Source organism: Neophocaena asiaeorientalis, unplaced genomic scaffold (assembly GCF_003031525.2).
Source record: "Neophocaena asiaeorientalis asiaeorientalis breed wild unplaced genomic scaffold, Neophocaena_asiaeorientalis_V1.1 scaffold61, whole genome shotgun sequence".
Taxonomy (NCBI): domain Eukaryota; kingdom Metazoa; phylum Chordata; class Mammalia; order Artiodactyla; family Phocoenidae; genus Neophocaena; species Neophocaena asiaeorientalis.
Genome location: NW_020174143.1, coordinates 532,954 through 556,046, shown reverse-complemented (window position 1 = coordinate 556,046; position 23,093 = coordinate 532,954). Strand labels below are relative to the sequence as shown.

General features: G+C 47.2%; 1 protein-coding gene across 1 annotated transcript in view; it reads right to left on the bottom strand.

Annotated features, from left to right (window-relative positions):
- Positions 1-21,620, bottom strand: part of LOC112406237 (uncharacterized) — a 36,214-nt gene extending 14,594 nt beyond the window's left edge. Inside the window, exons 1-6 of the mRNA XM_024754962.1 lie at positions 21,553-21,620; positions 21,169-21,468; positions 11,881-11,912; positions 9,051-9,095; positions 3,316-3,357; positions 2,953-2,982 (exon numbers count right to left, since the gene is read on the bottom strand). Of these exons, the coding sequence (XP_024610730.1) occupies positions 2,953-2,982; positions 3,316-3,357; positions 9,051-9,095; positions 11,881-11,912; positions 21,169-21,468; positions 21,553-21,620 (517 nt within the window). The remainder of the gene's footprint in view (positions 1-2,952; positions 2,983-3,315; positions 3,358-9,050; positions 9,096-11,880; positions 11,913-21,168; positions 21,469-21,552) is intronic.
- Positions 21,621-23,093: the final 1,473 nt, after the last annotated feature.

Sequence of the window (23,093 nt, the reverse complement as noted above, 5' to 3'; positions counted from 1 at the left end):
GCTGCTCGCTCCCTTACATCCTTGCAGTCTCTGTTCAAATGTCGCCTTATCAGAGAGGCTTTCTTGATGCCCCCACCCCGACCAAAGCAGGGCCTGCCTGACACCTTGCACACTATACAGTTCAGTGTTTCTGCTTCCTGTCTCTCTCCCCACTAGAATGTAAGCCTCATGAGGATTGTAACCCCAGGGCCTGGTAAGTGCTCACTTTCTGATTGACTAGAACTCCAGAATACAAAAATGTATTACGAAAGGGAACAGTGGTGAATTTTCCTATTATCTACACCGGCCACTAGTTGCGTGAGCTTGGGCACTCTAGTTATGCACTAAATCTCTCTGTCCATTACTTTCCTCATCTGTTAAATGAGGATTAACATAATACCGCCCCCAGAAAGACAGAAAATAAAATTACAGGTAGGTATTACACCTGGCACTCGGCAAGCACTCAGTGAGTGCTAGTTAACTGTTATTAACTATTATTTTGCTAGGGCAATGGGTGGAACTCATTAAAAAATTAAAGAATTCTAAAGTAGACAATAACTCTTCACTTGGGGTAAGACCTAATATGTTGAATGCTTGGTTTTATATTTTAAAGATCTGAACAAGCTTTGGAAGGGTGAGCCCATGGGTAAGACAGGCATCTTCACCACATGTGGAAGGTCCTAGGCCACCACCAATGCCCAGAAGGTGTGGACTCTCCCCAGGATGCTGCTCCAGCCCTGGGCACACAAGCTGCTTGCTATCAGGGCATTCATTATACAGGAACCAGGAGTTGCAAGACAGAACCAGCTTTAAAAAAACAGCATTAAGATGAAATAGAAACTAGAGACTAAAAGTATTCAGAATTCTGGACTCAGAATACTATAGATCCAAAGGTTCTTAAATACTGACCTAAGTCCTGCACCACAAAATTCTTCAATCGTATTTCCACAGCCACTATCCTAAAAACCATCACAAAATTCTAAATTATTTAGCGGCTATCATCTATACCCGGGGTCCGCAACCCCTGGTTCCCGTTAGGAACCAGGCCTCGCAGCAGGAGGTGAGTGGCGGGCGGGCGAGCGAGTGAAGCTTCCTCTGGGGCTCCCCATCACTTGCATTACCGCCTGAGCCATATCCACACCCCCCTGACCCGGGTCCATGGAAAAACCATCTTCCATGAAACTGGTCCCTGGTGCCAAAAAGGTTGGAGACTGCTGATCTACACTGCATTTCATCCACATCTCATGTTTTTGTTTCTACCTATCTGCCTTGGGAGCAGAGAAAAGAAAAGAGGTTAGAGAATCCTAACCACCCAGCAAACTGAGTCTTCCACCAGGTCCTCCCAGCCAAAGCAGAGAAATTGATGCCATTCTCTCCAACACATAAACCACAGCTTCTCTTTAATCCACACGACACAGGTGACCTCAGAGCTCATGCCTATGAGTGGAAGACATATCCGATCATGAGGATGATGGGTGGGCCTGCATCACCAGCCAGCCCACAGAAAAGTAAGCATCCCAGGGCAGCCTGCCGGGTCCTTCCACTTGACCTGAGAATGGAGGTAAACGGGGTGGGGGGGGGGTCTCTTTGATTTCTCCCCAGGGTGGAGGATAAAAGGTCTTTTAACAAAGAGAATAAACTTGGGGGGAAGGCAGGGCCCCGTGGATAGCGTCGGGGCTCCAGAGACAAGCATCCTTAGCCCACCCACTTTCAGTGCCAAAGACATCCAGGAGTCTAATTTGGCCAAGGGCCAGGTCCAGCAGCTCCCTGACCCACACATGCCCTGTCTGACCGCACTGACCGTGCCCTCCCACCCAAACATGAGCCTATCTCGAGCCTCTCTGACTCAAATGTCTTCCACCTGGTTGCCACCCTGGTGAGGCCCTGGTCCAGGCCTGGCTTCCAGGACTCTGAGGGCCCTGCCTCTGGACTCTGTGTCCCTATGGCCATTTACTCAATTATTAACCAGGGACAACAAAGACCGGATCCCAATACACAGCTTTCTGACTTCATTTCTATCCTAATCCAATCTACTGGAGGCTAGACTTCTGACCACATTTTGCAGGATGAAATAGTCCTTATAATGTATAAAGGGGATTGGAAGTAGGAGGGCTGGTACACATTCTTTCCTTATGGGTATCAGAATGTGACATCTACTCCACGAGTGTGATACAGAAATAATTACAGGTTCTTATCAATACATAACGTGATCGTAAGGAGCTTACAATTACCTTCACGGGTTTTCCACTGGGAAACCGCAGAGAGAATTAGATTAAAGACAGAAGGACTTCTGAGTGAAGAGACTTCATTAATTTAAAAATATTACAAAGGAGCCCTCTGACTGCCTTGCTATAGTATTTGTGTTCATAGCAGATTATATTCTAAGAACTGGGGGAAAAAAATCCTGCAGTAAAACAAAATCAGTTAGAATATAAGCTTAGTCATGCAACATTTTTTTCCTAAGTCTTTCACAAAACTTTAGATCGAAACCAAATTTTATACTTAGAATCTACGTCTTTACAGTGGTTTCATACCCAAGTTGTTCATACCCAAGTTGTTCACAGAAGACCAAGCGAGAAACTTTAAACCACAAATGTACAACATTTTCAGCAGCAAACAGTTTACCCTGTGATAAACTGTGGGCGGCGACCACCTCGGAAGGAAGCCAAGGCCGCTGCGGCGACAATGCAGATTTCAGCCAGTCCCTCAATCTCTTCTCCTTTGGGAACCGTGAGGGCAGAACCACACATGCAGAGTCTTGGCATCAATGCAGACCAGGAACACATCCCTTGTATTCCAAGTCTACTGAGCTCAAATTTTCAAAATGCTTATTCGTTTCCCAATGTTGAACCCAATTTTACACAGGAAAAGATCACGAACAAGCAACTTGCAACTTAAACATCTCAAAGCCTATCCGTCTTTCTTCCTTTCAACAACAAAAAAGAAAGTCAGAGGAAGGAAGGATATACTCACTTGTTTTTTCTGGTTTTGGCGTCTCGTTATCTACAAAAAAAAAAAAAAATGTCTAAATCAGATTCATACCACAACTAAGAAAAAACACAGGCTAATGGGAGAATAGGTAAAATGTTTGCCTCTCACCAATAGCAACCATTTCCTGTCTTTCTTTTTCAGCTCATCCTGTTTTGCCACTTTGCTTGCCAACTAGCAATTATTTACCATGTGAGTACTTTTTCAGTACTTCACAAAAAAGACACTAGTAATTATTATGTCCTCAAGCAATGTAAGTGATCTGGGCAGTACTTTAAAATAAAAATAAAGGTGTCTATGTTTAACTAGAATTCTGTAATTAAAGAAACACATACACAGATAACTCACCAGATTCACTTTCAGAACTGCTCTCAGAACTGCTGTCCTCACCTACAAAAAAGCATATGCCAGGAGAAGCACACAATGAATAAAAGTAGGAACTATTTTTTTTTAATTATACATATAATAAAACAGATCCAAACTCACCTAATTTCTTCTTTTCATCCATTCTCACTAAGTCCCAAACTAGTGTGGTTTACATAAAAGAAGGCTTATCTTTCTTTGGAGCTGGATAAAACATACTTTAATGGCTTAAATATGAGCTCAAATCACACTCTGGCTGCAATAATCACTTTATTTGGGTGTCACCCAAGTCCCACCCAGCCTGACCTGCTCTTGCTGCTCCCGTCTTGGACCCGCACTCGTACGTCTAGAAGCCTCCATGCAAAAAGTTCAATGACACAACAGTGCAGAATACTGTAGTGTAAATGCCATTTCCCTGAAGCATAGGACAAACAGTCTATAGTGTTCAACTACTTCTGGAAAGAGCGGTCCCCAAGAATACTCCCTCCCCTTTCTCACGCCGAACTCGGCGCCTCCATCCAAGGCAGTCAGGCTTCTGTTCCCACAACTAGTTTGGAATCCTTTCCCTGATGTCCCCAAAGGCCCACTAAGCCCCAGAACCATGACTCCCACGGGTAGACGTGACCCCTACCACCCCGTCCTGCCCGCACAGCCCTCCCGTCTGTCCTGGTTCTCCACCTGCCTCTCCGTGTGTCCTCCATTTGCCTTCTGCTCCGCTCCACACTCCACCCACACTCCCCACTTCCAGCCTTCTTTCCACCTCAAGAGCCCCAAGAGGGCTGACCACCTACTCCCAAATCTGGATCTGACCTCAACCTCCAGGCGCACGATGGGCCTCCCCTGGCTGACCAGATGAGCGCCCAGGCAGAATCTGCTCGGCCAAGTGCACCCCCTCCATTCCCTCCCCTCGACTGCCGTCCTGCTTCGCCCCCCACGCAGGCCCAGGATCCCCTGAGCAAATACACGGAAAGCTATTAATATTATTCTCAAATCTTCCCTCCCTACACACAACTACTGACAACCAAAACCGAGGACGGACAATAGTTCCATGGAGAAATGGAAAGATTTGAGAATAAAGATGAGAACGATAATACAGCAGCTAAGAGCAGCTTTCTGGAGTGTTCACGACGTGCCAGGCACTGTGCACGTACTTACTCATTTACATGTATTCACTCATTTACATTTATTTACTCACTTTGCATATATTTATATATATTTACGTAAGGGCTTTACGTATATTTACACATTAACTCTCACCTCCAAATGAGGTAAGCTGAGGTCAGTTAACTGACTTATGCAACACCACGGAGCACCAGGGCATTACCCCTTATCCCCCGCCCACGAAGCCTGGAGCTAAGATTTCAACTTGAGCAGTCTGGCCTGAACTCGCCCTCTTAACCATGTTGTTACACTTGCAAACATGCTTCTCGTTACTTCAGCAGTTCAACACCCAGGAGCTGGAGACTGATTGGATGGGGCGGGGTGGGGGGAGTAGGAGGCAGACTCCTGCACGAGAGGATGCCTGAGGGGAGGGTGAGGTGTTGAAACAGGTGCTGGGAAATCAAAGTGATAGGACATGGCCTTTGTCTTCCAGGGCTGAAAGAACAGAGCAGTGCGTTCTCAACCTTGGCTGCATGCTGATATCACCTAGGGAGCTTTCTAAACACACCCATGCCTGGGACTCTGGGATGGGGCTCGAACAGCAGTATTATTTTTAAAGGTCCCCCAAATAACTGCAGTGTGCAGCCAGGGTTGAGAACCACTGGCCTAGAATCAACCCATTTTAATCACTTCCTCGTTCCCCAGGCTGTACCCCAGGATGATTACCACTCCTTCCTCCAAGCCCTTACAGATGCCATCCCATTGCCTGGAAATCCCTTCCCCGGACCCCACTTCCAGAGCTCCTAGGTATCCACTAAGAGCCAGTGCAGTGTCACTTCTGCTGACAGTCTCCCTCTGCCCCACCAAGGTAGATGAGCCCTGCCTCTTTCCTGATCGATCTTGTCACATTTACCCCATTGCCAAGCAGTGCCTGCTTGCTTAGCTGTTGGTCTGTGAGCCCTGGAGGACTGAGGCTGTGTCTCACCACCTTGATTCCCCAGCACGCATTCCTATACAGATGCTCAATGAATGAATGAATGTGTGAACGAACGAATGCTTTGCCCAGCTTTAAAGAAGCAAGCAGCCCCTACCACGGCCCCTCTTTATTCTGTCGGTTCCCTCTGGCAGTCTGGGACCTCTGCAGGGCTGTAATTCTGCCTGGACCAGTCCCAGGTGAGGCCCACCTTCTGCCCCAGGTCCCTGGGAGAGGGAGTCTGGGGCCAGCCCTTCAGCTCACCTTCCCTCTGGTTCTGGACCTAGGACTCCTGATTCTATTTCTGCCTCCCTGCCCTGTGAGCCTGCCCAAGCCCCCAGGACCATTTTTCTGCCTCACGGCACAAATTTGAGAACTAAATAAGATGTCTGCGAAAAGGGACCAGCCCAGGGCCTCGCACACAGTAGGCGCTTAATAAGTGTTACTAATAGGTCACATTCACTCCTAAACTCCAGTGACAGGCCAGTCCAAGCCTGCTATTACAAGCACTAAACCCTTCCCATATTTGTGCAGGTGAAAGCTCTGGCAGCAGGCTCCCTGTTCAGGGAAGCTGGTGCGCAAACAAACCCCAGCTCTGAGCTTCTCTTCTCCCAGCTTCTCATTCTGATGGGTGCCACCTTCACCACGCCCGGCTGTCCTTCAGAATGCCAGCCTAGATGCGGACAAAATCCATACTCCTTCCTTTGATCCACTGCATTCAACTAAAAAAACGCTAAGCTTTTAAAAATAAAAGGAGGGAAAGGTGAGAAAGGGAACAGAGGGAATGTGACAGCAGGCAAACTGAAAGAGCAGGTCCCATGCCTTATCTGGTCCAGAGGCCGGTGCATTTTCTCCCCTCTGAGGGTTGGACACTTCGGGGCAGACAGCAGGGGAATGCAGGCCACAGCCCCCTCCACATGCTCTCAGCCTAGAGAGAAACAGCGGCTGCACAGCCCGCTTCCTCTCCACTCCCGAGGCCAAGTCAGCGGTCACTCCCGTCTCCCCTCTGGGGCTCGTTGCCCTGCCCTGTACCCCGTATCAGCTCTGCTCTCAGTTTACGAAAATCACCCTCTGCTTCTTGACAAGGCCAGCCTCCCTTCATCCAGATGAGAAGGGTCCACCCCTTCTCTCCACTCTGGCCTGAGATGTCTGTCCCTTCACTCACCTGACAATCTGTGCTACCCACTGGCTGGACTGTACTCTGCGGGTACACACTTTTAACTCTCATCTTTTGATTTGGACACTATCACCAGCAGCCGACTTTCTCCTTCTTTCTCAGACAGCTGGGGGAGAGCTGTCCTTGCACAATCCCATTTTAATCTCCATTTTGGTTACATCTTACAAATCCATAGTTCCCCTCTTTTATTAAACGTTAAAACCAAAGGGTACTTCGCATAACTTTAGGTACTGTTCCCCTTTTGTCACTAGGAACATGGAAACCTCATAAAAATAGCCGATGTAATCATCAAACCTGTGCAATGTTACCTTGAGGAAAAAGAGAAAATATACTTAATTTTCCAGATATAACAATAAAAACTCTACCATCTGGCAACAAGATTGCCAGTTGGCTCTGTTCTCAGAAATGACAAGGGTAAGGAAACAAATCAGAGGGACAACTTTTGCTACTTGTCTGTCCTGAAGGATATCCTATTCCACATAAACCTAATCACAGGAATAAATCAAGTGTGCAAAAACCACAGTCCCAGCAAACTGTTCGGGAAGCAGGGTCCTGGGCACGGACATGACTGAGCTTAAGTTTTTCAAGAAAACATGTGGATTTTTTTCTGGACAACAAGCTTTGGATATTTTTCTTCTGATATAACCTGTTTTTTTTCCTATAACGACCTTATTGAGATCTAATTTGCATACTATACAATTCACTCAAAGTGTACAATTCAATGGCTTTTCGCATATTCACAGAGTTGTACATCTATCATGACAATCAACTTTACATTTTCATCACCCAAAAAAAACCCCCTGTACCTTTTAACTATCCAACCTCCCCATTCCTCCCAGACCTAGACAACCAATACTCTATTTTCTGCCTGAATAGATTTGCCTCTTCTGGACATTTCATATAAATGGAATTACATAACACACAGGCTTTTGTACCTGGCTTTTCTCACTGAGCACGTTTCCAAGGTCCAACCATGTTGTAGTATGTATCAGCACTTTATTCTTTTTTATGGCTGAATAATATTCCATTATATGGTGTTGTGTATTGAATTGTGTCCCCCCACCCCAAAAGAAAATTCATGTTTGAAGTCCTTAGACTATGACCTTATTTGGAGATAGTCTTTATAAGGTATTTACGTCAGGTAAAATGAGATCATTAGGGTAGGCCCTAATCCAGGATGACTGGTGTCCTTACAAAAAAGGGAAATTCATAAACAGAGACACATCATAGGAAGAACATCAAATGATCATGATGATGGCTATCTACAAACCAACAAGAGAGATCTGGAACAGATCTTCCCTCCAAGTCCTCAGAAGGAACCAACCCTGCCAACACCTTGATGTCAAGACTTCTAGCCCCCAGAACTGTGAGACAATACATTTCTGTTGGTTAAGCCCCCCAGTCTGTGGCACTTCGTTACAGCAGTCCTAGCAAAGTAGTACAAACGGGTATACCACGTTTTGTTTATGCATTTAAAACCTGATGGACTTTTGGGTTGTTTCCAACTTTGGACTATCATGAATGATGCCGCTGTGAACATTCATGCACAAGTTTCTCTTGGGTATACACAGAGGAGAGAAACTGCTGGATCAAATGGTAATTTGTTTAGCTATTTGAGAATGACCTGTTTTCCCAGATGGCTGTGACAATTTACATTCCCATCAGCGGTACATGAGGGTTTTAATTTCTCCACACCCTTGACAACACTTGCTACTATCTTTTTCATTATAGCCATCCTAGTGGGTGTGAAGTGGTATCTTGCTGTGGTTTTGATTTGTATCTTCCTGAAATGATATTGAGCATCTTTTATGTCTTATTGGCCATTTGTACATCTTCTCCGGAGAACAGATTTTTTAATCCAAAGGGCCTATGTAATCTAGCCCCCGCCTGCCTCTGCAGACACGCTATGGCCCTGCCACCTTTCTCCTCGCTCTCTGATTCCAGTCATCTGACCTTCTTCAGCCTCTGCAAACAAGCACTGTGCACTTTCCCACATCAGGGCCTTTACACCTGCAAGTCTTTTGAACTAAGACAACTCTACTGAGCCAACCTTTGCCCTGTTACCTCAATTCATCCTTCAGGGTTCAAGTCGACCATCACCTCCTCAGGGAAGCCTCCCAGGACTACCCTAGCCAAGTATCCACCACCTGGCTGGGCTCACAGAGGACCCGCTATTATGTTAGTGGAGCCAATCTAGAAAATGGCCTGACTGCCCCATCAGATAAATTCTCAGTTTCACTAAGTACATCTTTATCACCAAACTTTAAAGTCACTGATTTCACTAGGCTAGGTAATCACGGAAGTTTAAAATTCATTCAACTCTTTCAAGTAGAAAGATGAAAGTCCCTACCTTTCATTCAGATTGTTTGAAGTAAAACAGAAAAATAAATGGTAATTTATCTTGCTATGAATTTGTTATTTTGTAAAAATTTCATTTGGGCATTTACCAATATTAACCACATCCCTTACCTGATTTAGAGTCCTTTGAAGTATCTAGGTTGGGACTGGGGCAATCTAAATTTTGAGAAAGAAACAAAGTTTAATAGTATAAATACAAGGATAAAATAGAAGATTACATCCATTTTTGTAAAAGCTGCTAAACCAAAAATAACAGAAGCGCCCTATTCCATAAACTGAATCACCTCTTTAGAGCCAAAGCAGCCTTGCCTGTCAAATGAATGCCCAGTTACCAATGGTAAACAATGCCATATCCTCAAAGGAAAAAAGATTTAGCTCAAGGGACCATAAGCCTTTTCCAATAGAGGGCAAACAGAAAGCCAACAAACTTTATAATTACATTTGGTTGGATCCCTGGCAATCTCTCAATTTTGTGCCAAAGGGCATTGTTTCTTTGTTTGATTAACTCAGCAGCTCCCTAAAAACATCCCTGGCGATTAAGTAACTTGACACCAGAAAGGAAAAAAAAGCACCTGGTTTTAGATTTTGTAACTGAAGGGCAGACGGTGGTGTTACTATACCAAAGAATCAGTGTCCTTCCCCAGTTAACAATCAATTCAGGCAAACAACTGTCAACAATTTAGTAAAATGACACAAATGAGGATGTAAAGTTGGCCAGATAAGTTGTGACCAGACTAGGGAGGACCTGGAATGCAGTTAGGAAGAACTGGCCTTGGGGGATTGCTCTCCTACAGGGAATGACATGGAGACGCGGAATAACATGGAGACGCAGAATTACATGGCAGCTTCAAGCTGGAATGGGCCATGGGCCATCCCCAAGATGTTGGTGGACGCTGGGGGGTACTGACGCTCAGGATGCATTAGACTCCAGAGAGCCTGACACAGAGGCCACTGCAGAGATCCAGATATGAAGTGATGAGAGCCTAAGCCAGTGTGGATGCATGGGAATGGAGATATTATAGTATAGGAGAAGAAGGGGTAACTGCTGCAGAAGTTACCAACAATGTTAAACAGAGCAAGAGCATTTCTGTGTAGGGAAGGATTGCCCCTTAGCTACCATGTCCCTAGTCTGTATTTACGCCATGCTCAATTAGCCTGCTCATGGAACAGACAACTCTTCCATTTCGTTTGTCTGGAACATTCACCCACGCCAGGCTGGTGAACAACAGGGGCTTAATTACCAGTTGACTAATTCCCCTGGGTGTGGGCAGAGACTACTGTCCCTTCAATTTAATGAGCATTGACTTAGTGTCCACCGTGTGATGGGCACTCTGCAGCATTAGGAGAAAATCCATGTCCCAGCAAGCAGCCTGTGTGAGGGCAAGCAGTAGCCACGCACAGACAAATGAAGAAATCAGGACAGTACAAAACGAAGGAAGGCCCGTATTCTGCTGGTCCAAGAGAGAAACTGAGACCACTCACTGCAGGTGCGGGATTCAGCACAAGTCCTTGAATTTGGTAGCGCTGAAACAAGCCTGGGAGGTTAAGTGTGCAGGAAGGGAGAGGCATCTCAAGCAGACAAAAACAGGCAAAAGCAAAGAGAGGGACGGGTGAGGTTGAGGTCAGCACCAGGAAGCAGAAAAGCTGGCCAGATCCAACCCTACACTTGACAGATTCACGACAGCCCCATACACTACACATTGCAGCCAGATGTTGCAGAAACTGTTATTAGATTTTAATCAGAATACTTTTATCAGGCAGATTATTATTCTGTACTGGAAAAATGAAACACAGGAGGGATATGGAACTTGCAAAAGTAAGACAGTGGCCCAGCGATGGGCTGAGGAGTTTCTAAGCCACTCTGCAGCCAAGTGACACAGGTCAACAACTAAAGTGGCCTCGGAACCACCCTCCAGAAGGACTCGGAGCCATGCAGCACACGATAAAGAGAAGGAGCCAAAGCAAGAAATACATCCCCACACACTGGTTACAGCCTTTAATAACAAGCAGCACAGGCCCAAGAGAGGACTCGACCCTCAGCAACCCCCAAACCTAGACCAAGACCTTCCTTTAATAAAGGAGTATTGGGCTTCCCTGGTGGCGCAGTGGTTAAGAATCCGCCTGCCAACACAGGGGACACGGGTTCGAGCCCTGATCCGGGAAGATCCCACATGCCACGGAGCAACTAAGCCCGTGCGCCACAACTACTGAGCCTGCGCTCTAGAGCCTGCGAGCCACAACTACTGAAGCGCACACGCCTAGAGCCCGGTCTCCGCAACAAGAGAAGCCACTGCAATGAGAAGCCTGTGCACCGCCACGAAGAGTAGCCCCCGCTCGCGCAACTGGACAAAGCCGCACGCAGCAAAAAAGACCCAACACAGCCAAAAATAAATAATAAATTTTTTTAAGTAAATAAATAAGAGTTTATTTGACCCACTTTCAGGGATAGAATTGTGTGTTGTCATTTTCATTAAGTATCTAAAATTGACAACAACACTCAAGTATTCAAGAAAATATCTAGTCATTGTGTATGGAACATTTATAGAATTCAATTGACAATACTTCTCTAATCTTACTTTATTGAATTTAAAATAAGGTTAAAAAGAACATTAGAGCCAGAGTTTTAAAGGAGAGAGATGTAAGAGCACTTATTTTCTATTCTTAAGTTATAAACACTACAAAGGCCCAAGTTCTTTGCACTTCTTTTTTCTTTTGGAATATCTGTTGAAAAACAATCTTAAAGAAAGTTCTGAAAAATTGTCATTATCGCATCATCCTAACCTGTTGATTATTTTAACACATTTCTATAAGTTGGTGAATGCATGAATGTAAACTGCAGCCAACAGATAAAATTAATAAAAAAATCATTTTCTAAAAACGCAAACTTCCACAGTATAGGTTAAGTTTTCGATAACTCGACATTGACATAAGAGTTCCATACCTTTTTCTTCTGAAGAGGCACTGTGATCATCACTAGAACAAGAAAAGAAAACCAGTTTTATAAACGGATACTAATTTTATACAAAATAATTATGAAAGTCTTCAGAATGATCATACTATGTTTCTGCAGAAATGTTGCAGATGAAAGAACTCTCTCCCTCCTCAAGGCTCTTCCTGCCCCTCTCACTCCCCACCTACCATTACGGCCTGACTCCAAACCATAGGATATAGACGGGGCTTATGGAGCGTGCCCTTGAAGCCCAGCTGGTCCGCTCACACCCCGGCACCCCGGCACAGGGTCCCCGCCACGCCCCTTGCTCTGCCGCGTTTCCAGCGATCCATCCTCCTTGCCCTGCCCAGCCCGCGCTGGCCCCCAGCCCCTCCTCCTGGTTCCCAGAGCTGCTCCCTGAGTCGCCCTCCCTTGCCCAGGTCTTCTCACCTGCTTCTCTGGCCTCCTCCCTCAGTCACAGCACGCCTGAGAATTAAGGGCTCGGACAGCTCCCATTCAATTAACCGGTGCTTCCCCCGCCTGACCTGACGTTCCGTCCTCACCACCGCCTGGACTCCCTCTGCCCTTGCTAGTGCCGGTCTCACGCGAGAACTCACGGTCTCCACTTCCCACTCCCCACCCTCTCCCGGAATCAAAGCCACCTGCCTTCTGCTCTCCCACGTTACCGAAACCACCCAAGCTAGAGCCACCGAGGTCTCTTGTCTGACAGACCCAGTGGGCCCTCTCCGTCCTTAGTGACTGCTCTCTCTTTAGATGAAGCACGTGACAGGCTCCCTCCTCCCCCCTCCCGTGCCTCAGTGGCCTCTCCCCTCTCCATGTGCTCCATCTCCTGGTTCCAGGCCCCAGCCTCCTGGGGATTAGATCGCGGTGTCCCAGGATCACATCAGTGCACCCTCCTCACACTGCCTCCTGCTCGCCTTCACGCCAAGGTTTCAGATCCTAAATCTTTGCCCCCTTCCAGGCCCCTTCCCAGAGTTCCAGGTGCCTAGGGCCCAAGGGTCAATTCAGCACCTTCAATGGACTACAGTCAGCACTTAACTAATCACTGTCTTCCCCTCTCCAGGAAAACCCGCTCCTCCTGACCTCACCAGGTCACCTAACTGGAACCTCCAGGTCATCACTAGCGCCTTTTTCTCGGCAAGCAGCACAATCCGTGTCCTCCTAACCTCCTCCGCCTCCTCCAACACATCTCTCAAATCTGTCCCCTCCTCAATGCAAACTGTTTCCGCCTCCATTCAAGCTCTCTCCCCACCCAGCTGGTTGATTATATTCTCTCATAATTACTGGCTCATTCTCTTGGTTTGTCCCTCCTGTGACCGTCAGCATGACCTAATCATGTCTTTGCCTAGACTCTTTTGGCCAAAGCCTGAGCTACTGGCATGGCACACAAGGACCCCCACCCTGCTTCCTCGTCTCCCACCCTGCGTGCTCCCTCAGAGGGAAAGCTCTTCAGTGTCCCAAGCATACCCTGCATAACACACACACACACACACACACACACACACACACACGCGCACACACACACGCACACACACACCACTCTCTCTGCACCCTCCCCCCAAAAGGGTCACTGCCTGTGGCCTTGCAGGTCAGGTACCCCAACTATGTATGCTCCATGGACATGTACTACAATGTTGGGGTATCCCCTCGGGTTGTGTGTGCATGTACGTGACAGCCCTGCCCTCCCCCTTGATGCCCAAACTGTTCCTCATCCCTTAAGGACAGCATTTCTCAAGGTGTGGACTGAGGACATTAGAACTCTACAGGGTGCCTTCTAAAAACCATTTTTTCGGGGCCCACTGAATCAGAATCTTTGATGAATAAATGAAAAAGCAGGCAGAAAACAACAATGATGCTATTTGCACTTATGGGGATGTGAAATCTTTCTGCATTTTCTCACTGAATCATCCCAATAAGCCTATGAAGGCCATTTTACAAATGCAGGGACTGAGGCTCAGAGAGGTTCATTAACTTCCTTGAGGTCACACAGCTAACAAACAGAAAAGAAGCACTTGACCCTAGGTAGGCCATTATGACTTCAAAGCCCCATAGGTGCCTGGTACCATGTCTCCCTTCACTCCCCACCACTTTACCCCAAACCCCAATCCTGGCAGTGAAAGTAGACTGAGGAAGAAAACAGCAAAAGCAGCAGACCAACTGCTTGCCCTTTCCTTTCTCTTCTTCAGTCAAGTTAGTCAGGAGCCTCCAGATTTTGAAAACCTCCTTGAATCAAGATTTTTTTCTGGTGAACATTCCCAAGTATTTGGTATTTTCTAGGAAAAACATGTATTTTCATTTTCCAACCTAAGTCCTCTTATTTTTTAATCCTAAACTCCAGCTCAAAAGGTCAGAGAGTGGTGGTAAACCTGAAATTAGGAAATGCTTCAAGACACTAAGAAAGGCTAAAATATGGTTCCCAATGAAATACACAGAAGAAAAAGCTAACCACTGCATCTTTTTTCTCCAGACTCACACCTCTTATAATGCAGTCGTTGTGCCTTTTAATTTAAAAATAATTATGAGAACTTGTATTGAATAAGAACTAGCCGTTCTTATTGTACAAAATATGTCTGCTTAAAACCCACTCTGTGTCCCCAATGACAAATTGCGTTTTTCTCTTAATTGTCCCTTTCATATTCCCCTTTCTACAGCTGTTTATCTTTATTTCCAGATGTGTGTACATGTGTCTAGATACCAGAACTTCTGCTAAAAACCAGAAAACCTTTATGGAAAACCTTTATTTTCTCCATGTAGTGAGGCTGCAGGGTACAGGGCCAGCTCTCTGTACTAAAACACCCGACAGTTATGGGGGAGGAGACTTAGCCCGGAGGTGGAGGAGCCCGCCCGCAGGGCAGCTCCAGGAGTCACAGCCGGGTGGAGGGAGCAACCCCAGGGGACCCACAGGGGCCCAGCCACTTTACAGAGCAGCGGAATTTGCTACCCTAAAATATGTCTCTTTGGTATATTAATTATTTTAAGTTGGTTATTCTCTAGGAAACAGCAGGCAAAGGGAAAAAACATTGAAAACCAAGCAGGAGTTACCCTCTGTAAGAAACATTTACATTTACATTTGTAAGGGAAATCGCTGTCTGCAACGGTGTCCAAATCTGCATCTTATCAGTGGAGAAGGCAGTGAGTTAAATGTGCATCACAAACCTTACCTGTGTTTACCGTGCTCTTCCTGGTGACCTCCCAGAACTCACTCTTCTCACCCTTAACATCCTCTTTCGTCTTTAGCTGAGGACGGTATTTAAGGTGAGGGCTTTGGCCTTTTTCAAGTTTTCCTCGGTATCTCCCGTGTGTCCCTGTTATTGTATTTTTGTGTGACTTTCTCCTGTTAATCTGTGTCATGTCACAGTTTAAATACTTACACCAGAAGAACCCTTCTCCCTAACACACTACATGGATGCTAGCTAGTTCCCCACATCCTCTTCCTTTCTGCTTTTTCCATGTGGTTTTTAAAAGGAAAACCACGGCAACCACGGACAGAGAGTACCCATTCCAAATGTTCCCAGTATAATTTAGGGGCTGAAGATCAGCAGGGAAGGGACTTGGACATTTACTTAACATCACTTAAAATTCCTTACATTTTGATCGGGACTCCACCATGATGACTAGGTATAATTTCGATGCCGCCCCATGTCTATCAGCTCCCAGGCCCCGTCTAATACAGGCCCCTTTCCCTCAGCGGGAGGAGAAAAAACCCTGCATCTCAGCATAGTAAAATCCAACCTGAGGGAGCCTTTCTCCCACCTCCACTCCCAGCCTGACAGGTGGATAGTAGGTGCCAGAAGGATTTCACTCAAATCTGGCTCGATAAGTAATAATTCTCCAGTTAAAGATCTTCAGCAATTCTCAGAGTGAAAATAAAAATGTAATATAATACCTAATTCTTTTCTTTAACTAATATTTAAAAACTATTTACTGTGTGCCTGAACCCAAGCCAAGGACCCCAAGCCCATCGATGGGCTCACTGCAACAACCTTTTTAGTGCTTGATACTGAACTAGTGTCACCTCCGTTTCACAGATGAGGAAATAAGGCTCAGAGACCTTAGTTATTAGGTATAATTAAACCCATAATGAGCCCCAAATCCTCCTCTTAACTTTTCACCAGAATTAAACCAACTAGTGTTTTACTTCTTTTAGCCCCTATCAACCTCCTGGGAAATAGGCCAGAAGAAGTTAAATGGGTTAAGGAAAGTGGAAAAGAGTTTATGTTAGTCACAAACTGGAGTTAATCTGCATAATCATGAAATAGCTATACTTTCCAGAGAATAATCTCAATGAAAGTAATATTCTCTACAATACAGATCTCTTTTCATTAACTGAAATTAACTCACAGGTGCTGTGCTAAGCGAAGGGGGTATAAAAGTAACACGTGACACATGAACCTTGTCCCCAAGGGGCACACTAATGGAAGAGAAGACAGATCAGGAAATAAATAAATGTATATCATGTGGGAAGAGCAACATAAAAGCAAATATAAGCTATAGTCTTAGCCCAGAGCAGGCTATGATGAACTGGGAAGGACAGAGCTCTTATGCTGAGAACACAGGCGTGTAACTAAGGCCACTTAAACCATGATGTTAAGGCCAGCCTGCATTTTCAAAGAATGCTACGCCTCAGGTAGGATCTTCTCACTGTTAGACTCAGAAAAAAACTGAAGCGGAAAGGTGCCTACAAGATCTTCCAGCCTGATGCATTATTTTACAGAGGGGGAGATAGACTCTAGGAGAGGTGAAGTTAACGAACACCCAAGATCACACAGCAAATTATAAGCAGAGACAATCTCACAACTTGTCTCAGGCCTCTTGGTTTGCCCATCAATTCATCCATTTAACAAACATGGACGGATTATGTGCCAGGCATAAGCGAACAAAGCAACTGGGTCTGTGCCTTCAAGAACACATCAGCCTGATGGGGAAGACTGTCTTCTTGTATCTGAGACAGGAAGTGCTTCAAGAGCACGTGTCTAAGATTGAAAAACTGGAGAGGGCTTCCTGGGGAAGTGACATTTAAACAGCCACAAAGGACAAGCAAGAATGGACAAGAGAATGTTGCACAGCTTCTGTCTGAGGCAGGAAGGAATTAATCAAGGTCCGGGAACAGGAGGAAAGCAAGTGTGTTCAGGGGGAGAGAGGTAGGAGCCGAGGAAAGACAGGGAGGTGGAGAAACTAACTGTAACCAAACTGATGGCAACCCCAGATGCTGAGTGGCGACCATTCAGTCCACTGAGCAGTCTTCGTATTTCCCCCTTGGGAAGATTTGAAGCTTGAGAGCAAAGGAGGAAGTCAACAATGCAGGGTCCCAATGCAGGGTCTGCTGTCATCAGCATCTTTCATGGAGAATGTCTGATCCTGTGAGACCCCCCTGACATTCTACAGGCTCAGACACTGCCTGTGTTGAGTCCAAAAGGCCCAAGCATTTCCCCAAAGAAAATCTCAGTCCCCCAGACCACAAAAGCCAGACCACCCTGAAAAGAAGTTGTAGTACCAGATGACAAAAACCCCTCAAGAGGCTAGGCAACTTTAAAACATACTCCAAGGAAACTGCCTTCACTCAGAATCAAGCTCTGGAAGCCAACTACACAGCCTCTTCCACACTGGCCAGGACAGAGGGGCTTCCTGAGTACCAAGCCCTCTGGGACCAGGCCCTGGGGGAAGGTCAGGGTCCAGCCGCCAGCTGTCAGTGCCCCCAGGGGACACTTCCCAAGCCAGGCTGGTTTCCCATTATCACCCAAAGACCACCAACTGCAATCAGCTCGCCCGCCCATGACGGAAGCCATCCCATAGCTTGTTTCTTCTGTGTTCAGGTTTCTGAATGAGAGCACAGGCTTCAACGCTTCAGAAAACACTTAGTATCAGCAAAGATAAAAATTCCACAGGCCTGGCTCTCCAGGCTGACTCCTTCATCTACCCCTCTCCCTTCCTTTTTTCAGTTACACCATGCAAAAATAATAGTGAAATGGGTAGGTCTTTGGGCATCCGAGGGGTAAAGGACAAAACCTGGAAACTACCGCGTTCATCAAGAGGAGAATGGATGAATAAAATGTGCTATCATCATATAATGGAAAACTGTAAGCCATGAGAATGAAAAACTGCTTACACACAACCGAGAGAATTAATCTCACAAACATAATGTCGCAAAAGAAGCCAGACACAAAAGGGTATATACTGTATGATTCTATTTTTATAAGGTTTACACACTAGCAAAACCAATCTCTGGTCCCTCTGGGGAGGAGGGACAGGAAAGTAAGAGGAAAATAAGGGGGGCTTTTAGGGTGTTATATTCTATTTCTTGACCTGGGTGGTGGTTACACAGATGTGTTCACTTTGTGGTAATTCATCAAGCTGTGCACTTAAGATGCTGTGTTTTCTGTATGACTGTATATACATACACACAAAGGAAGGGTTTTCAGCAACTTGGGAAAGGAAAAGTATTATATAGGACTTTAGCTTTACTGGCCACGTTCGTGAATGGAGAATGACCCTAGGTGGAAGGAAGAGGTGACCGCATTGGGGATATAGCCCAAACGGCTGCTGTGGGGTGGCAGGAATTAGGAGGAACAGTTTCGGGGTTTACTCCTTTCTTTCTCCTTGCAACTAACTGCCAATGAAATCTCTGCATAATGTACTCCAAAGGGAAGTGGGGCCAAGAGGGAAAAGGGCTGGAACTAAGCTGGCTTAAGGGAGACGGGAGGCAGCTGGAACACTTCAGGCAGTGAGGGGACAAGGAGGGACGGAGGAAGAGGAAGAAGAAGGAAGAGAAAGAAATCCTAAGTGCCCAGGGTGGGCAAGAAGGACAGCTCACCTGACTGGGGATGGATGGGGTGGGGTGACTCCCATGACTCAGCCCCGTAGAAGGGATCCCTTCTCTACTCCCCTCCCTGAGCCCAGGTCTGATGTACACCTAGATGAATGGTTTTATTGCACTGCTTTGCTGTGCTTTGTTTATATGCCGTTTATAACCTCTGGGAACTGAAGGAACAAGGAGTGTGTATGAGTGTCTGTTTGTGCGTGTATGTGTGCAGCCAAGGATTCCACATCCCCAGCATCTAACACACTGTTTGGCATATAGTTCGCACTATTAAAAAAAAAAATGTTCATTGGACAAATAAATGACAGAAAGAATGTGGTAATTAGATATAGAACAGAGACTTCCTTAATATTGAAAAATCAGTAATAACAGCTTAAATGGCCAAAAATGTGGGAATGGCTAAGTATCAGAGGGACATACTGTGCAGCTATTACAAATTGCAACTAACTGTAGCAAACATCTGTAGGGTGCTTTACAGTTTACTGAGAATTGCACCTCCCCCTTGTTTGACACACAATTATATGGACTTTGTTACCACACTGAAGTGTTTAAACGACACATTAGCAACGATCTCCCTGAAGAGGGCAGAAAGATCACAGGTGGTGGACTAACAAGTTTTTAGGGAAAGTGGTGGGGAGGGCCCACATTTCAGAGTAATACTGGGAAGGCTGGTAGAGGTTTCCTTAGCTCTGTGTAAGTAACTGTGCTAATTTCACACACTGTATTTCAATTCACTTCCTCTTTTTTTTTTTGAGGAACAAAACTTTACTTTTAGCCATAATTTGATTCAAAGTTCTCTTTAACAATCATTTACAAGTCTTGCTGTTAACTGACCACCTCTAAAGAAGTGTTTTTGATATTCCAAGCGGACACAGTTTATGTCCTAGTGTAGTTTTATTCATGCTAACTTCAAGAAATTCAACAGCAAAACCCATCCACAACAGACTTTTCTAAGACTGTCTTCCTGATTGCAACAATGTTTTAAAGAATAGATGAGGAAACACACACACACACACACACACACACACACACACAAAACAAAACCAAAAAATCCCTCCCTCCTTCCTGAGAGAAGCTGGGCCTAATGTTCCATGAATGATCCACGAAAAACTGAAGTCGTGAACACTTTAAACCTCTGCATTCTCTTCTTCCTCTAGCTGATCCTGTAGAAACTCTTTTTGTGTCAGGGACTGTCCCATAAGTAAATTCTCTGCAGAGTCTCAATCTTTGCCGAGCGTTTCTGCACTGTTTTGGGTTGGACTACCTGCAAGTATTTACTGGAATGAGAGGATTACCTAAAGGATATATTTCACAAACAAGCCATCACGTGTCTTCTGCTGAAACACTACATCCAAACACTACAACTAAAAGCCTGCTTTTGCAGATGACAGTGAGTCCTGGAGAACTCGACCACAACATCCCAAACCAGCTCTTAATAGACATGTCCACGTAAAAAGCCGCTGCTTTTAAAGGGCTGTGGGACGCTGATAACACACAGAGGCATTGGCTGCCTTTACAGTAATAGCAGAAATCCTTCAAGCAATGTTGATCTCGCGCCTACTGTGCTCAAGACATTGTTAGGGCCCCATGGGGGCATTGAGGGGATGATGGGCACGGGGGTGTCCCACGCATGGGCAAAAAGGGATTAAGGAAATAATCCTGCTCTCAACTCAACTTGAAAGCCGGGTGGCCAAAGCACCGATGGTGTTCAGTAAAACCTCCCCAGTCCTCCTCCAGGTGCAGAGGGCGCAGGAACTCCAGAGAGCTGAAGCTAGAGGGCTGGAGACACACGAGGACAGCAGAACCGGGCCTCGGGGGCGGAGAGTCGCCACGGAGGCGGGAAGGGAGCCGGTCCACACACGCTGAGAGCAAAGGGGATGCCGCAGGGAGACTTGCCCTCCTCCTCACCCGCCCGCCGCCAGGTGTATGTGAACAAATCGGGCCCACCTGCCGCTGCCGCCGCCGCCGCCGCCCCCGCCTGGGGACGGGTAGCGGGCGTGGGGAAGCCGCGGCGACAGGGGGCAGCAGCGCTGCCCGTAGCCCCGCCTCTGGGCCGGGAGCCCTGGGCCTCCGAGCTGCGCGCCACCGCCTTCCGCGCGAGCACCTGCGCGCGACCCCGCCGCCGCCCGCCCGACCCAGGTGCGACCGCCCGGGCTCCCCGCCGGGGATAGGGGGTTGGAATCCGGGAAGCACGGCGCGTCGCCTCCCCCATGCTCCGTGCCCGCGCGGGGCAGGCGCCGCCGCCGAAGGGCGCTTTGTTTGTGCGGCCCGAGCGGGGATGTCGGGGCGGGAGTGGAGCCCTCGCCCCACCCGGGAAAGGGCAAAAACAGAGCCTGCGGTGAAGGGTGCTAAAGACCGCAAAGCCCCTTCTCCACGCGGCGATGTTGGGTCCAGCCGCACCCCACCCCCGCTCTCCCTTTCTCCTTCCGAACCCCCCCCCCAAGCCCCGCGGCTGCGCTCACCTGCTCTCCGCGACCCCCGCGCCTCGGCTCATCGTCGCTCGGCGACTGGGGGGCGGGGGGGACGACACGCGCGCCCGGGGCTCGACGCTCGAGTGACGCCGGGGCGCCCGCAGGAGGGGTTCGCGTGCCGACCGCTGCCCTGCGCACCCGGAGGCGGCCGACGCTGCCGGGGGAGTGAAGAGGGCGAGCGAGAGCCACAGGGGGAGGGGACTGGGCGGGAGGGGGCGCCGGGCGAGCTGCTGCAGCCGCAGCCGGAGGCCGCCCGGGCTCCCTAACGGAAACGCACGCTCGCCGGCGGCCCTGCGCGTGCACGCCGGCGTGCACACTCTCACACGTGTGCACACTCTCACACGTGCGCACACCGGCCGCTCGGTAGCTGCTTACCGCCATGCCCGAACTAGGTTTGGTGACACTAAGCCGAGGCTTCTGTGAAAGAGAAGGGGCAGCGCCATTCTGGAGGGGACGGAGAGCTCATGTCATTCTGATTGGGATTGGATACTCCTGTGTCTGGGGGGGTTTTCACGAGACAGCCCGCCCCCTACAAGGAATTCCCAGATTCTCTTCTTAGGATCTGTAAGCCCCCTGAAATTCTCTTTCAGATTTTGTACCTAAATACAAGTGTCTGGGATGAGGGACCACAGCTTCCTAAGATAAAACAGCTGTGTGACCCCCAACCCCACCCCAGACTGTAAGGATGGATGGACTAAACCAATGGCTCCCAAACTTTGCTGCACGTTGAATCACCCAGGCAGTTTTTCAAATCGCGACGCTCCGAGTAGTATCCCAGATCAATTACGTTAGTGCAGTGGGATCCAGTCATCCGTATTTTTCAAAGATCCAGGTGATTGCAATATTCAGGAAAGTGTGGGAACCACTGCTTAGACTGTCTGTGATCCTCACTGTACACTGTTTTCTTTTACCCCTTTTTTCAGCGTGATTGTTTGCTTGTCTGTCTTTTCCATGAGGTGGTGGGTGTCACACAGCATCTAGCCCAGGTCTGACTCCCTGTAAGTGCTCAGAATGCCTTTACTGCAGGAAGGAAGCAAGGCAGAGTCAGGGATAGGCCCTCTACCTTGTAGACCCCTCTTTGCTCTTTCTGAAATTCTCCACAGGCTGACGTACCCTTGACCTCATGGAAATGGCTTCATTGTAAGGCCTGAAGCTGGGGAAGAAAATGGGTCATTGCAGCTTGAAGGGATATCTGTCTTTTAGATTCTTCCAAATGTCTCCACCCCAGAACACCCCTTACCTGCCTCACTGTGACTCAAAGGTCCAGCGCTGGCAGTGTGGGTGTGTGCAGTAAAGTCATAACCCCGATGGATGGAACACCTGTGAGTCCAGCACTATGATAAGATATTTTATACTCTGGGAAAAAGCTGGCCTGGTGCTATCACTGGGCCTTGGTGTTCTTCTCTTAAACATAAACATGGACAATTTCTCAGACCATCAACCTGAGACAAGGCCCCTCTGTGACCACGACGGATGAAGACAAGAACAAGACTCCTTAATCGTGTCTAAACACAGACAAAGTATGAACATTGTCCAAGCCACAGTGGACACACAGCTATGCTGACCAGTTAGAGTGACCGCTGCTTCTTTGCCAGTTAAAAGCCTTAGCCTCTCTCTGGTCTGCCCTTCTATGGATAAGATTTATGAGGTTACACACTCATAGAATGACCCCTGCTTTCCTAAGCCTTCCCCCAATCAGCTAACAAAATCCTAAATCCTTTAATATTTCCTAATACCCTCTCACTGACACACCTCCAGGATGGTGTGCATTTCCCTCACTGCAATGAGTAATAAATTCAACTTTGTAAACTATAGGTATATTCCTAGGGGTCTTTGGCAAGGGAGCATTAAAAATAACTCCGTCGACACAATAACAGCACAAGGTAAATATTATACCCTCTTCACGTATAAGCTAA